At 41.8% G+C, this 16,852-nt stretch overlaps 1 protein-coding gene across 5 annotated transcripts in view; it reads left to right on the top strand.

Annotated features, from left to right (window-relative positions):
* Positions 1 to 16,852, top strand: part of ptprua (protein tyrosine phosphatase receptor type Ua) — a 334,107-nt gene that overhangs the window by 302,342 nt on the left and 14,913 nt on the right. For all 5 annotated transcript variants that reach the window (XM_034704890.1, XM_034704892.1, XM_034704887.1 and 2 more), the window contains 4 exons: positions 2,292 to 2,427; positions 5,084 to 5,233; positions 10,836 to 11,150; positions 15,914 to 16,039. In XM_034704890.1, the coding sequence (XP_034560781.1) occupies positions 2,292 to 2,427; positions 5,084 to 5,233; positions 10,836 to 11,150; positions 15,914 to 16,039 (727 nt within the window). The remainder of the gene's footprint in view (positions 1 to 2,291; positions 2,428 to 5,083; positions 5,234 to 10,835; positions 11,151 to 15,913; positions 16,040 to 16,852) is intronic.

Here is a 16,852-nt window from a genome sequence, read left to right as displayed (position 1 = left end):
CTGTCATTCATTTCCAGGAGAAAATCCACAAAGCGTGTCTTTTGGGTTCCCCCATCAGAGATGTTATTGAACGTGTTTTATATTTACAATTTCACATCAATGTCATCCCTAAACCGTCTCCTGAGCGGACCGAGTAAAGTATAATCCCTCTCAACGTACCTCACACCACATGACAGTCTGACAAGATAATCCACCGTCAGAAAATCAGGCCTTTGCTGACTTTTGTCAGAAGAAGGGAATCGTGCCCAGAATCAGCGTGGATATCTTTGTACCCTGTTTAACATCAGAAGATCAAGCAGACTAATTCTGACTGTTCTACGCTCTGCCTTTCCTAGTCAGACTGTATGATGAGTGTGTGCCTCAAAGTCAACCCAATAAGTAAAGGCGGATTTATACTTCTGCATCTCCCCCACGCAGCAGGGGCTGACGCGGACATGAGCACTACATACCTCTGCGGCGATGTGTCTGTGTCGAAACACTTGAGGGCAGTGCGGTCTCTCTGATAGCTGGTCGCCTGCTTCCGACCCTGCTACGATCTCTGTTTCCTTTTCCACAGAGATTCAGAGCGTGTTATATTAATCTACAGCTGACACATGTTGCTGTTTATCATACAGACATGATTACATGAAGAATAGAGAGGAGGAGATGAAATACATGGCCGATGAGTGGGGATCTCGGAAGTGCTGTAAATGCAGGAAATACAAGCCGCCGAGCGGACCAATCACAGGGCTTGCGGTCATTTTGGAGGAGGTGCACGTCAGCTATGTGCGTAGGCCTCTGCGTAGGTATGGGAGCTACTCGGAACCCCCGGCATAGGCTACGCCGTCGATTCGACGCAGAAGTATAAATCAGCCTTAAGGGATAATGTATGGTTAACAGATAGTTGGAGTGAACATTCCCCTCCACTCCCATAACCAGCTGCTAACCATACATTATCCCACTTATTCCCCGGCTACTAACTTAAAAAAAATAGTCCCAGTGATTCCTCCTCAGTTATTGTTCCATGGTGATGGTGGTAGCCTGCCCATTTAGCATGCTAACAGAAGCTGACGTTTTATCCTCATTATTTTGATGCTAACAGAAGCTAACGGTTTCACCTCACCTTACGGTCTATGGTGTCAACAAGCAGAAGCTAAATGTGTCTGAACTCTTTTCTGTGGATTGATTTGACATGATGTGTGATCAGTTTGCCTCTGGTGTTGCTCATGTTAGTGAAAGTTAATAACCATTGTCAAGGGGTTTTGACCAATCAGAATCAAGCATCTTACACAACCAGAAGATCAGTAAGAGAGCCGGGGAATAATTTAAGTATAGTGATCGTTCCATTCTTCTCTGCCTGTTGTGGTGGATTGAACATGAAACTGTCCTCATTCAGCTCTCCTTCTTCTCTGAGCTCTGTGGTTCACACACCTTTAAAAAGAAACTAATGTCACAACTTTGAACCCTGCTGCTATCATGTTTCTCATGTTAGTGAAAGTTAATAACCATTGTCAAGGGGTTTTGACCAATCAGAATCAAGCATCTTACACAACTGGAAGATCAGTAAGAGAGCCGGATATTAAATTAGTATAGTGCTACATATACTTTACATATGTACGTCTGTGAAAAATACCAGCAGCATAAGTCTAGAAACCATGAACAACATGAACATGAGTAAATATCATAATAACTGAGACTCTGAGATGTATTGTTGACTGTATGGATTTATCTTTATCCACTCTACTTCTGTACCACAGCTCATTGCTGGCTCTAATTCTGATGAAGCACCGATCCCTTTGCATCTTATCATAAATGATGATGTAGCTCAACTTTATTGACGCACTGCAGGGAGATGTTTTCTGGTTATTGGGGAAAAAACAGGAATTACTATGAAGACAAATGCATTCATGGGGCATGAAACATCTTAGTGTAGGTTCACAGATGGATTTTTAAGTAACCAAACAGCACCTGAGGAGGGATTCTGCATTCACAAACACCCACTCGTGCCTTCATCACAGTGTTAGACCCACACATGGGAGGCATAGGCCGCTACATGGAGCATTTTTAAATGTCTTAGCGTTCTGTATTTAAAAGGTTTTCCATGTTTCAAACTGAAGCTTAGATTTTTCTCTGATACCGGAGCATAATGGCCAGAGTATTTCTTCTCTTTCTTTACAGAACAAAGCTTCTTATCGTTATGCTCAACTCTGGGCAGAGAATCTCGATCATTACTAAAGACCCCCCTGCTGAGACTTTTTACATTTCAGTGTTGTGTTCAAGCTTGTCGATCCCTCCTCTCTCTTCTCTAACAGTATGGGGGCTGGAAGGACCGGCTGCTACATTGTGCTGGATGTCATGCTGGATATGGCCGAGTGTGAGGGAGTGGTGGACATCTACAACTGTGTCAAGACCCTTTGTTCTCGGAGAATCAACATGATCCAGACTGAAGTGAGTAGGAGGGCCGCTATGCCGTTAGAGAGGCCGACACCGTTAACCAGGAGATCACAGGTTTAGATATCACACTATGAAGCTCCTGGAAACCCATATTTTCAGCAGTTTCTACCATTATCATCTCTGGAAATGTTCAGATATGTTGTTAACATTAGCAATGTCAAGGTCTCAATATTCTGAAGCGAGGGTACAAATAAAGAAAAGGTACTGAGAGACAAACACGGATCAGCCATAAGATTATGACACACGAAAGGTGACGTGAATATCAGTGATTCTCTCTTTACAGTGTCACCTCAGTCCCAAGATGTTAGGCAGCAGAACAACCCTTTGTCCTCTAAGTTGTAGCGTTAGGAGGAAATATTGGATAGCGTAAGGATTGAAGCGACTTTAACGAGGGCCAAACTGTGACATCGAAACCACCAGAGCATCTGCAGCTATTGTGGGATGTCTCCTGTCTTCAGTGATCAGTACCCACTGAGAGTGGTTTAAGGAAGGAATACCAGTGAGCCAGTGACAGGCTCACTGATGCTGGATGGATAAGTCCAATCCAAGGTGGCTCCACCTCCCAATGTACAAGCTCTGCTGCTAACGTCCTTGTGCCAGTAGCACAGCACACATTCAGAGGTCTCGTGAATGACGTGGATTTGTGAATGAACGATTAGGATTGTGATGTGACCGTGTGTCTTAATCACAGCTGTGAATGCCCATTTGATTATGCTGTGCAAGTCTGAGGAAGCTACAGGCAGAATGAATTATTCGCTCACAGTGAAGTCATTTCAGACTGCGGGGGTTCATTTTCTATTTTCCATCTGTATGCTTCTGCAACCAGCTGCTACCTGAGTCTGCAGGTTGGCTGTGCAAGGAGAGTCCTGTCTACTGCTGTGACCCCTAGCCCTGTTCTATCGAGTTAGCTGCTCCTGGAGAAACCTTAAGTTGTAAATATTCTTTTCACAGTGAGAAGACAATACATCATTGTTTAATTAATTATTTAATATTCTCATTATATTTTAAGAATATCTTATTAGTTGACAAGATTAACTAGATTATGATGTAAACAGTTTACATAGCGGAAAATGTCGATAGTGTTTTCTGTCCTCCTGTTCAATCAATCAATCTTTATTTATAAAGCACCAAATTCCAACAAATGTTATCTGAAGATTCTTTCCAAACAGAGCAGGTCTAGACCGTTCTCTATGTTCTATTATTAACAAAGACCCAACATCAAGACAGGATAAGATCCAGTCCCATCTTACACACAGGACTCAGTCTGATCTCATCTTAATCCACCATGAGCAGAGCACTTTGCAGCATTTAGCAAGTTACAGTGGCAAGGACAAACTTCCTTTAACAGGCAGAAACCTCCAGAAGGACCAGACTCATGTTAGACACACATCTGCTGAGATCGAGTTGGAGAGAGGGATAGAGGGAGATGAACAGAGAGAGAGAGATGATAGTGGTGAGACAGATAGTAGTAGTTGTAGCAGCTTGAGTCTGGCATGTCCACAGCAGCAGCGACTCAGAGTAACCTACTAGACAAGGGAGCACAGGGACTCCAGAAAGGTCTATGGTTAGTAACTTTAATGGGACAGGAAGAGTTAAAGTAAGTGACAGGCAAAGAGAGGAGAGAGAGGGAAAGACAGGATCCCAGTGTGTCAGTCTAAGCCTATAGCAGCATAACTAAGAGCTGATCCAAGCATGAGTCAGCTCTAACTATACAGTGACAAGGACAAACTTTCTTTAACAGGCAGAAATCTCCAGCAGGACCAGACTCATGTTAGACACATCTGCTGAGACCGTGTTGGAGAGAGGGATAGAGGGAGATGAACAGAGAGAGATGATAGTGGTGAGACAGATAGTAGTAGTTGTAGCAGCTTGAGTCTGGCACGTCCACAGCAGCAGGACGTCTACAGCAGTATCCTGTATCAACACTTCATAAAGTAGAACGTATTTATCAAACAACTTTTATTTTATAAAGTAAGAACACACGTGTACGAACGTGTGAACTAGAAGCTTCAAATGAACTCACCAGAATAAGACGTTCATAAAGTAAATACAGTTGTTGACATTTTGAGGATGTGTAAAATGCTTTTATTATGAAAAAGGCTGTGTTTTGAGACTGAATGGTAAATTAGGAAAACAATAGTATTTATGTCCCTTTTAATTTTAACTTGTCACCTCTCAGCCGAGCAGAGCCGCTCTGCCAGCTGAATTCATATTTGTGAAATTACAGGGCACATTAAAAATGTAAAATAAGTTGGAGGGGGGGACAGTGAAATGTCTGTAATTTTGAATGTACTCCTGTCTCTTTGATGTTTTGTTTGGTTGCGTGTCAAAACAAATCTGCTAGTTTCCTGCTTAATTGCACAGCTCATGACGTTGTTTAAGTACTGTGTGTGGGCAGTGTTTTGCTCCTCTGATGTGTGATTTCTGCACTTTTTGCCCATTTATATACAATTTTGTGCTTGAAAACAATGAGATAGAGTGGGCGCAGCGGTGTGAGAAATGTTTGACAATTTTTACTAATAGTCAGCTGCAGTAATTAAATTCTGTATTGTTCTTCACAAGTGGGCAATTAATAGTTAGGAGGTTCAGAAGTGCAGCGAGTGTTTTTGTGCAACTTAGTCACATTTTTCTCTTCCTGTGTGTCTTTCAGGAGCAGTACGTGTTCATCCACGATGCCATCCTGGAGGCTTGTCTGTGTGGAGAGACGGCCATCCCTGTTAATGAGTTTGCTCTCACCTATAAGGAGATGTTGAAGGTTGACTCTCAGAGCAACACATCGCAGCTCAGAGAGGAGTTTCAGGTGAGACACACGAGATGTATACAAAGCTGTGAGTGCATTCATAGTCTAATGGATGTTTTTTCAACAAAAGTTTCTTGGTGTTTCACGAGCCATCCATCCTGTTTGCAAAGAATAATTTATGTTTCTTTTATATGTAGCCAGGGCAACAGAAACACCAAAGCTGCTCGGACACACAGAAGTTAAACACAGACATTGAACTTCTCTCCTGCATTCATATAGAGCTCATGGGATGTTAGAGAGAATCAGAATCGGAATCAGAAATACTTTATTTATCCCAGGGGAGGAAATTCAGTCATTACAGTTGCACTATACACAATAAGTTATACAAATACAATAATAAGCTATTTAGAAAATAAATACATGGTTGAAGTCCCGGTAGATCAGGAAGAGGGCACTCTGGTGGTCTCTCTGGAGTCTGGCTATGGCAGCGTTGAGAACGTGAGGGGGGATGTAAACAGGCCCACAGCGCTCTCTGTGCTATCTGCCCGGACAGTCTGGAAGCCGTCATGGGAGACGTTGTGGTTGGGAATATCCTGATGCAGCACACCATGCTACATTCCTGAAACTCCGTCTGACTCCTGGCTAGTCCTGTTAGCTCGTCCATCTTATTATCAAGAGGATCTCATGCTGCCCATGATGAGAGAGGAGAGACACGGCTACTATCTCCTCTCCATAAACCTCCTTTAAGTGAATTCACCAAGAATGGACTCTGGCTGCTATCAGCGCCAGTAACTGCACTTCATTTGCTTCTGTTATCTGCTCTGTCTTAAAGCTAGGGTTGGTAGCCACGGAAAACTAGCATGAATTTGAATATAGCATTTCCTCAGGACTCCGTCTAACCACTCCCCATCTCCCCTCCGAGCTCCTCCAAAACGACGCCCCCACTCACATGCACGAGTGCTGCTGATTTGCCGCCATATGATCGCGACTGATTCAAAACCGGTCCTCAGCACATCATTTGGCTCCTGATGGCAGGGATTGGTTGTTTTCCCAGGTTTACTCTGGCTGTAGGTAGCGGCTTTTTTTCACTCTTTTTTAAGAACATATTATGTATTGATTGACATCGGGACATGAAGATCATTTAACCAGTATAACAAAAAGTGTATCTAAATCTGACTACCAACCCCAGTTTTAAGGGTCAATTTACAAAGCATATTTCACCTCTTGTATGTAAGCGCAAAAACGCCCACAAAGTTTTACAGCTCCGTGCAGTTTGCTCCAGTTTTGCATCTGACTTTGAGGATGAGGATCTCTGCTCTCTGCTGCATGGAGCTGCACTGTGCACTCTCATCATGATGGTGCTCAAATCTGTCCTCATATAGACAATGAGCTGAAGGGGAAAGAGACACTTATTACCACTTTATTATGAAGTCGATTTATGACACAAATTTCACAGATAATATCCAGCTTGCTTTCTAGAGCGAGCGAGCAAAGAGCATCTCACTCAGATGAAACAAACCAACAAATACTCTGTCATGTAAACAGTATAGCTTTAGATTCAACCCATGATTACAATAACAGTGATATCAAAGTAATATTAACAGACTTAATGAACAGGTTCATTATTTTCTGTTCATTCAGGAATGATATTGTCATGATCACTGGAAAGTTTGAGCCTGATATCCTTTATAAACAACGAGCCACAGATGGTAAAAATGCCACCCTTTCAGTGAGAAGCTGTTACCGCAGGTGTTCATGAATAAGATGTTTTTTTGCAATGACGCTCCTTATAAGGGGAGTTATTTTTCCCCACATAAACGCACAATAGCTTATTTTAATGTATGCAAACAAATCCGGCACGACAGTGAGACCATTTGCTGCACAGTTTGTGGTGCATTTAACCCTTTGTGTGGGCTTTGAATCAGATGATGTTTTTATTTTTGGGTTCATTTGTACAAGTCAAGCAGGTGCAAAAGATGCAGAATCCTTTTGTGTATCAGACCCTGAGAGCTACTGTCTGGTTTGTCAGCTCTGGAAAGCCAACTTGTTGTCTCTTCATGTTGGCTCTGCAGCAGAATGTGTTGCAGCCATTATAGAATATTTATTCTGCCTGCTTTGCTGAGAAACACGAATATAGAGACAACCTCAGTGTGACCGCTCACAGGGTCCCTACTGCTTGAGACCTCACAGTGGCATCAGTGACACTAATACTGCTCTATACCTTTAAGGAGCATTTGATGTTCTTCAGTTTATCAGATATTGAGATGTAACCTCACACGGTTGTCTTGCAGTATTTTGAGTATCCCAAAATTGCTGTGTCATGATTTTAACTGTATTGTGGGCAATGCATTTAGTGTTGTCTGTAACCTACTGAATGTGTCATATCCTATCGTATCATATCATATCCTTTTGTATGGTATGGTTTTGTATCATACTGTACTGTAACTTTCCATTCCATATCATATTGTGTCTCTTTGTTTTAGGGGTGAGCCCGACTAAGGATTTGTTTAGTCGAATCTGATTCATCAGATTTTGCCCATAGTCGACTAATAGTCGAATGTTTGTTGTTTTTCCTTATTGACACAAAGTCTGCATGATGGTGACCGCATGACAATATTACACATAACCCTTTACAATTAAGAGACTCGTAGCTTAAAGTAAAAGGGACAACAGAATATTATGAGCATAAAGCTTAGATTTTTAAAATCTACATTGCAAAAACAACGAGGTGATGAAGGAGAGAAAACTCAAATAAGGCCACCATCCGTTAAACATGGAACAATGCTCCACTATAGAGTAAGGAATCAGGAGATATTTATACAGTGTTCACACAGCGGAGAGCAGCACTGCGGAGGGTAGTTTGTCCAACTTAAGACTAAACATTTGTATAATGTTCAAAATCAAACCTGAACCAGCTAAAGGGTTTTTAAATCTCTTAACAGAACCTTTTAAAACAGTCTTTCATCGCGTCTTTGTCCGGTTTTCAAATTGTACGTGAGGAAAACCATCGTGTGTACGGGCAGAAGTGCGCTCCTTGCTTTGTTGACTGTAAATCCTGTCTTTGAGAATATCCTCTCTGATGATGTGGAGGTGGATGGGATGCTGTGGATTGTTTTTGAGGCTTCAGACAGCTTTGGGTATCCCTCCTCGTTCTTTTGGCCCCGTACAGTTTTTGTGTGGTCCGGTAATCCTTGATCTCACAGCCCTCTTCGTGAAGCTGCTCCTCATCTTCATCACTATTTTTTAGAATCAACTGAAGTTTTATTTTCTGACATTTTGAGCTGCCATGAACGTAGAAAGATTTAAAGGCCAGCTGAGGTACGTCTGCTCCACAGGTCCCCGCTAAATGGGAGAGTCCACCTTTAATTACCAGGGGAGATTTAATTACCACTTTAAGGAGATTTAACACTTCAAGAGCTGTTCTCAGAATTACATTAAATAAGTCTATATTTATATTAAAATAGGCTAAATGAGACACTATTTTTATGGGAAACAGGAAAATAATGTAAAATTAGACATTGAGCACCCCCATGGTTTGAATGGAATGATCCACATTTCATATGCAAATATTCGACTATGAGATTGGCAGTCGACTAAGGCTCGTTAGAACGAATCGTCGAATATTCGACTATTTGGGGTCACCCCTACTTTGTATCGTATCTTATAATATCATATCCCAAGTTCCCCTGGGATACGATATGGAACCTCAACAGTATGTTTCGTAAGTGTAGTATTGTATCGTATCGGTATCGTATTGTATTGTATTGTATCGTATAGTATCGTATTGTATCATATTGGTATCGTATCGTATCGTATTGTATTGTATCATATAGTATCGTATTGTATCGTATTGGTATCGTATCGTATTGTATTGTATTGTATCGTATAGTATCGTATTGTATCGTATTGGTATCGTATCGTATCGTATCGTATTGTATTGTATTGTATCGTATCGTATCGCATTGGTATCGTATCGTATTGTATTGTATTGTATCGTATAGTATCGTATTGTATCGTATTGGTACCGTATTGTATTGTATTGTATCGTATAGTATCGTATTGTATCGGTATTGGTATCGTATTGTATCGTATTGGTATCGTATCGTATTGTATTGTATTGTATTGTATTGTATTGTATCGTATAGTATCGTATTGTATCGTAGTGGTACCGTAGCAAATTGTATCATATCATATTGTATCATATCGGATCGTATTGCAAGTTCCACTGGGGTACGATATGATACCTCTACATTTTGTTCTGTAACGTAACGTATCGTAACGTAACATGTAACATTCATATCGTAACTTAACGTAACATAACGTATCGTAATGTATTGTATCGCATCGTATTGCTTCGTATCATATCACAAGTTCCCCCGGATACAGAACCTCTACATTACATTCTGTAACGTATAATATTGTATCGTATCACAAGTTCCCCTAGGATACAATATGGAACCTCTACATCAAATTGTAGGTTCCCCTGGGATTCTCATCCCTAATGTTTATCTATTCACACGTTGTGCTAAATTTGTACACCAATAACTCCTTGTGTTTTGTTTTGTTAGTTCAACTAATTTGAATTGAATATAACTAATACAAGAGCTTGTTTTTTTATTACAAAGCAAAACTGTATTGCGTTTTAAATCAACTTCTGTAAATGAAAAACAGCTGACAGTTTGGACCTAAAGCTCTCAGGACTCAAATAACAAACAAAGATCATCACACTACTTGGCTTGTCTTTATTTGAGTTCATCTCAAATGTCACCAGCACTTGTTGATCGCTCTGACATGACTGTGATCCCTATAGCTTCTTTAACGTAGTCTTTTTATTTATCACTATTCTTGGTGTCTTTCACTTTAAGTCTGTCACAGGAAAATATCCCAGCCCGTTAGAAATAAATGAGCAGCTTGTGTAATAGCAATGGCCGCTAAAGCTTAAACTATGATATACATTCAACATAAAAAATCATTATTGCTCCGCAGAAAAGTCACAGATTGCACTCAAGAACACGTATTTATCTTGTATTTAATAGTATGGCCTTGTACATTTAATGCCAGCTATTACAAAGTTATTGATTGGGCGACCTTTGGCTGGAATGTTTTCTCCTCTCCATGAGCAGCACTATCACCACTCGTATGAGACGTCCAATAACACGGCCTCATGACCACAGCTTGTTACATTTTTAAACACACTGTGTTCCAGTTACCAGACTATTCGTTAGTCCGACCAATAGGGAGTCATTCACAATATGAAGTGAGTTAGAGAATCAGTTCATTTCAATTTCCATTGCCTCATAATATCTTTATTCATAATGTATGAGAGTGCGCTGAATGTGTTTTTATCCATTAAGCCCTGAGGGGGTTTTGACTGATAATTAATGTGTTTTAAAGTTTCCCAGAGATGATTGGAGATGGTTATGCTTGTCAAGTATTGACAGTGAAGCTGTTTGAGTGGAGAATGTTTTCATTGCATCTGTCCATCTCTCTTTGATCGTATTTCTGTTCCACTGCGTCTGTCGTCTCTTATCTTAATCTTCCTTCTCAGTCTTTCATTTTATCTCTGCATCTAAAATGTGAACACATTCCCAAGCAAACATGCCAACCTTTGTAATTATCTTCTCTGCACATCCCCTCCCCTTCCTCCCTCTCCTCTCTTCAGACTCTGAACTCTGTGACTCCTCACCTGGATGTTGAGGAGTGCAGCATTTCTCTGATGCCCAGAAACCGTGAGAAGAACCGCAGCATGGACGTCCTCCCGCCGGACCGCTCTCTGGCCTTCCTCGTCACCACTGAGGGAGAAAGCAGCAACTACATCAACGCAGCGCTCGCCGACAGCTTTCTCCGGCCGGCTGCCTTTGTAGTAACGCCGCACCCTCTGCCAGGAACCACCACCGACTTCTGGAGGCTGGTGTACGACTACGGCTGCACCTCAGTGGTGATGCTCAACCAGCTCAACCAGTCCAACTCTGCCTGGGTAAGCGGAGCGGGGAGGGTATTCTGTACTGCACAGTTTAGTTGTTTTCCTTGTTTTGGCACCAACATCCTCAGCAGCCTCGACTGTTATTTTTATACCAATCTTCCAGTGTTAGTGTTTGCATCGAATAATAACACAAAGAATATTTAATTTCAAATCCTTTATTTGGATTTCTGAGGTTCAGCAGCCTCTCTTTTAGAAATGTAAACCATGAGTAACCTGAAGGAGATATGGGGAGGTGTGCAGCGTCGGGTCCAATTTCCCAGCAGCTTCTTTTTATCGGTGCAAGTTGCAGAGCAGAGCGAAAAGTAGAGAAATAAGAAATAAGCAATGTAGAACAAAATGCTGGCAGGCTCCTTCATAAACTCTGTCCACTTAGCCAGCAGACTCTTCTGAAAGAACAATTCCTCCTTCCTTGAGAAATTAAAAAGCTTTCTTGTGTCTGAATATTCTGAAACATGAGGAGCTCTTTTTTTATTTCAGCGTGGAATGAAAATAAAATCTGAATCCCGACTTTAACAAGACAGAAAAAGCTCCAGTCAGTCGCATATGGACCTTGCTTAAATTTAGTTTTGTTCCTCCAATACAAGTGTTATGAAAAGAACAAGCATGGTCTGTTTCATTGCTGCTGGCACAGTAAAGTTACCAACAAATAAATCAATTTCAGACTTTGATTTTTATTGATTTTTGAACTCTGTATTAGAAATGAGTCTGCCAATTTCTACATTGATGCTTCAGCTCATTTGCGTTGTTAATCTAATTACGGTCATTTGTTTTTTTAAGTGCTTCCTCGCTGTGGCATCAAATTAAGTTAAAAATGTTTAAGTCAATTAATCATGATTAGTACTAAATATGTGATGCTTTAAATTGGAAAAACAGCAAAATAACATGTTTCCAGATCATTGTTAAATGAAATTGGAATTACATTGATCCAAAATTAAAATAAAGAATTCTAAAAGTACATCAGTTGATGATAGTCATATATTGTTATTTTTTATACTAAAAACTTTAATACTACTAGTACTGCCACAGGTCGAAGAAACAGCCATTTTTTCCTTACACTTTCTTCAGAGATTCACAAGAAATGATACATTAAGCTTTTTCATTCTTATCAGAAAACACTGCTTACACAGATGCAGGACATGTTCAGGAAAGAAAAGACTCACCTCTTTATCTACTGGGAGCTCCAAAACTAGCAAACAGAAGCTTTAAGCGCTCTTCCCTCAGCTCAGTAAAACACCACCATGCTCGTCAATGTCACTTCCTGATCACTGACCAATCAGATTCACGAAGGGGTGGAGCTTCTGACATACGCTTTAGCAACAACAAGGAGCAACCTCCGGCCGCAGAATTGAAGCAAATGTGAAAGTGAAAAAACTACAGTTTCTCACACCCATTCAAAAAAGCAAGCCTGACTTGATTGACAGGCGGGAACACTGTAGCTGTTTGCGAGGAGGCTCCAAGTCCGCCTCTTTACCTGACACTAGCTCGACAGAAGGTAGGTTGAGTTCAGCATATCCAATATGGCACCCGCTGATGATTGGCTTCAAAACAGTGCTTCAGGAACAGATGGGTGACGTCATGGATACTGCTATTTATACAGTCCATGGTCAACACCAATTGCAGGTCTGTACAGAGGATAAATTATCCACACTCGTGCAGACTACAAGCTCTGGTGGGCAGCGCTCTGAAATTCAGGACATACGCACAAAAGCAGTGTTAGTTGTGACAGCGCCCTAGACTCTGAACAGTTTTGACTTTTTGAGATTAAAGGTGACATATCATGCTTTTTTTTTCATCAATATATATTGGTCTAAGAGGTCCCCAAAACATGTCTTTAAAGTTTATGCTCAAAAAAACACTTTGAAATCAGATTTTAACTGCCTGAAAAACACTCTTCTTCAGTCCTGTTCAGAACGGTCTGTTTTCTCTCTGACCACGCCCCCTCAGGAAGTGGATGTGGCCTCGGCTCTCCAGCACGTTGATCTAATGTTTACATGTTGGCTGAATATACACGGCTGCTTACAGACCGCACTACTTCAACCCTCTGAATTTGATCCAGAATCTGATCCTGACGGAGAGGCGCCTGCAGCAGGACCTTTCTGAACCATTGGTCACAGATTTAGTGTTTCTTGTTGTTTTATTTGTCAGTATGTCGACGTGTGTCTTGGTACACAGCAACGAACATGTAGCTATGTGGCTATGCAAACTAGCGCTAGCACTTTTCCATGAAATCATCCACTAGATCTTCAAATCTGCAGACGTGGGGAGTAAAACCGACCTTTGTGTTTATTAAGACAGCCTACAACTAGCATGCCTCCCTCCTAAGCTCCTTGTTAGCACACATGTGTGCAGGGAATGAAAAACAGAGCAGAAGTCGAGTTGTGTTTTATACAGTCTATGGGCTGAACAAGCTCCGAGCTCTGACTCCGTTACAGACCGGATATTGTTGTGACGTAACAAAAACACTGAAAACTGAAACGGCTTGTTTCAGCACACATTTACAGAGAAGTGGAGAAATCAGAACAGGGGCAGAATTATTTTTTTTCATTTTCAGGTGGTTTGTAGACATGCCTGGGACACATATTTCAGGTAGAGAACCATTAAAAAGTCAATTTTGCTTGATATGTGTATGTGTTAGAGACATTTTTTGTTTAAAGTTCCTGTGAGGAACTTTCTGTTTGTGTGGATTCTGGCGCCCCCTCTGGTCCTTGGTACCTTGTACATCTGTGATAGTTTGTGCTGACATGTGTAAGTTGTGTTTTCTGACCACAAAAAAAAGCCAAAGAGAAGAATGTCACCTTGCTTTAATTAACCAGTTAAATGTGTTACTCACTGTAAATATCTGCTGTGAAATATGTAAAACAGGCCGTTCCATCAGCGTGCTGTTAATCATCCTGTCTGACACCTACCCCCTCACAGCTCTCACAGGCATTTAAAAATTACAATCCGGGCATAGTAAATGTTGCTGTTAATAGTCTTGTGTGGTTTTTAAGGTCATAAAGAGACATTGGTGTTCATTTTAGTCTGTTTCATAACCAGTCAAAAACTCCTCAGAGGAGCTTTAAGATAATTTTAAACCAAGTAAAACAACCATCCATTCATTATCTTCACCGCTTATCCCGTTCGGGGTCACGGGGGGCTGGAGCCTATCCCAGCTGACTTTGGGTGGAAGGCAGGGTACACCCTGGACAGGTCGCCGACCTATCACAGGGCAAAACTGGAGAGACAGACAATCATCCGCACACACTCACACCTACGGGCAATTTAGAGTGACCAATTCACCTATTGAGCTGGAGTACCCGGAGAGAACCCATGCATGCACGGGGAGAACATGCAAACTCCACACAGAAAGGCACCTGACCGACCGGGGACTCGAATCGGGAACCCTCTCACTGTGAGGCAACAGCGCTACCCACTGCACCACTGTGCACCCCTAAAATAACTGTAGTCTGTGTATTTCAACACCATCGACACAAAGACATCATCAACAGAGAAAAAAATCATGATGCAAAAATGATGGTTTTGATTTCTGTTACAAAAAAACCAACTATTTTAATATTTTATTTTAGAAGCACCTCAACAGATCATGTTTAGAACATCTCTAATTGTGGTTGTAAAAGGGTTAATTGTTGTTGGTTGTCCTGCATATAAATTAAAAATATATACTCCATGCTTTGAAATGTGCTGTTGATAGATGAATTATATCCATTAGCAGTGACAGCACGTCTTTCACCCTTCCCTTCAGACTCACGGCACAGTGAGGACGGCTCCTCACAGTCTGGCCTTTCACTGGTCCTCTGCGATGAGCTCCTGTATCAGGCCGTCCATTTCATTTGCATTCTCTGTCTCTGCATTAACTCACTCTTATCTCCCCCCCCCATGTTTGCTCATGCATGGGTTTGTTCTGCCGTCTCCCTATCACCGCTCTGTCACCGTGTCATGCTGAATTGCCGCTCAACATTTCCAGCCATGCCTGTCAGCCGCAACCTGTCCCTCTTCCTCCGTCACTCTTTTCTTCTTCCTCTCCTTTCTTGTCTCTGGCTTGCCAGTGGATTAACAGACACTCTCGGTTTGCCCTCCTGAGTCGAGGCTGTCTGTCTCCTGTCTGTATGTATAAATATTTATCTCCCCTCCTTTCCAATGTGACCTGTTAATACCCTTCTGCCAATGTGAAATGCCATTATCACTTCCTACTCCAGGGGTACCCTCAACCCTACAGTGACCGCCGCAGACGTCAGCATGTCATCATCTCTCTCCTGTGTTTCTTCCCCCTCCTGTTGGCCGGGGGACACGTCTCCAGAGCGGCAGTGATAGGAGACCTTGGCTTTTTGCATGCGCCAACCTCTTGGCTAACTTCCTGTTTATCTCTCGCAGGCATAGCCAAGGTCTCCTACTCCATTAATTTATAATGCGCTAATGGTAATGATTTCCACTCATGAATAATTCAGGCTAGGTGACCGCTGCTCATGTGAAGGATTGTTCTGGGGAGCGAGCGGGTTGTTTTTTTTCCTCCTTTAATTTAGGGTTGCTATTTGTAGATAATCATTGTCATTTAGGCTAATTGTGTCTGCTGTCGATACTCAGGTGTCTTGTTACCGGGCTCCACCATCACTGGCCGCTGACATAATGATTTGTCCCGCCTCAAGCAAGTATGGACTAATGACCTGTTAACCTCTCCCCTCTCTTTTCCTCTCTTCATCTCCCATTCCCTGCATCCTCTTCCTCTTTTCTCCTCTCTGCCTCTCCTCTCCTCTCCTCAGCCTTGTCTGCAGTATTGGCCTGAACCGGGCTTACAGCAGTTTGGGCCGATGACAGTCGAGCTTCTCTCCAGGACGTCTGATGACGATGTTATCATCCGTCTCTTTGGGGTTCAGAACATCACTCGGGTAGGTGGATCCATCCCACAGAGAGAAAGCCGACAGCCTTTTTTTAGACGAGATATATTTTAAGATATCTGACCTCTTTTTGAAACATCAGGAAACACTTCAAGAAATATAGAAACAAGCTTTGACATTGTAGCTTTAGAGGTGTCTTGGTGCAGGCAGTAAGAGTAGTATAGCGTAGGTAAACACTGCACATACCAGTGTTGGAGTACTTGAGTCCAGTACTCTGATTGGAGTTCAATTTAAATCCTGATTTTTAGATCTTGTGACTTCATCTCAAGAACTGATAACTCAGACTTGAACCCAGAATGGAGGATTGGCTTCTCTTGCACTCAGAAGACTTTTTTATTATTTGTGTTGGTGTTTTTGGGCCAGGCCTTAGTAATTCATTAGTTTCAAGTAAGGTCTGTGGAAACCCAAGGGTATTGACTTGACGTGACTCTTGAAGTGTTCCAAATAAGCGGCAATGTGAGAATTGAAGCCAATGCAAAATTGTTCAGAAACTGAAGTTCCTCGAGTGTCCACTTGAGACTGGCTCCGAAAGTACAGGAAACCACATACACACCCATTCATTAAAGCCGATCTCTAAGGGAGTATAAACAGCCTGGTACAACAAGTTAGGTTGAGTTCAGCATTTCTAATCATATTTAATCATATAATCGTTAATTGGCTCAAAAACAGCGCTTTAGAAACAGATGGGTGACATCGGATACTACATCCATTATTTATACAGTCTATGGTTCCAACAGCAGCATAGTAAAGGAGTGTTTCCCCATTAAAAGAGGCGAAACACAGAATTGAAGCCAATGCAGGAGT

This window comes from Notolabrus celidotus, chromosome 16, assembly GCF_009762535.1.
Source record: "Notolabrus celidotus isolate fNotCel1 chromosome 16, fNotCel1.pri, whole genome shotgun sequence".
Classification (NCBI taxonomy): Eukaryota; Metazoa; Chordata; class Actinopteri; order Labriformes; family Labridae; genus Notolabrus; species Notolabrus celidotus.
The sequence above is the reverse complement of the archived record's forward strand: the minus strand, read 5'-3'. Positions and strand labels throughout refer to the sequence as shown.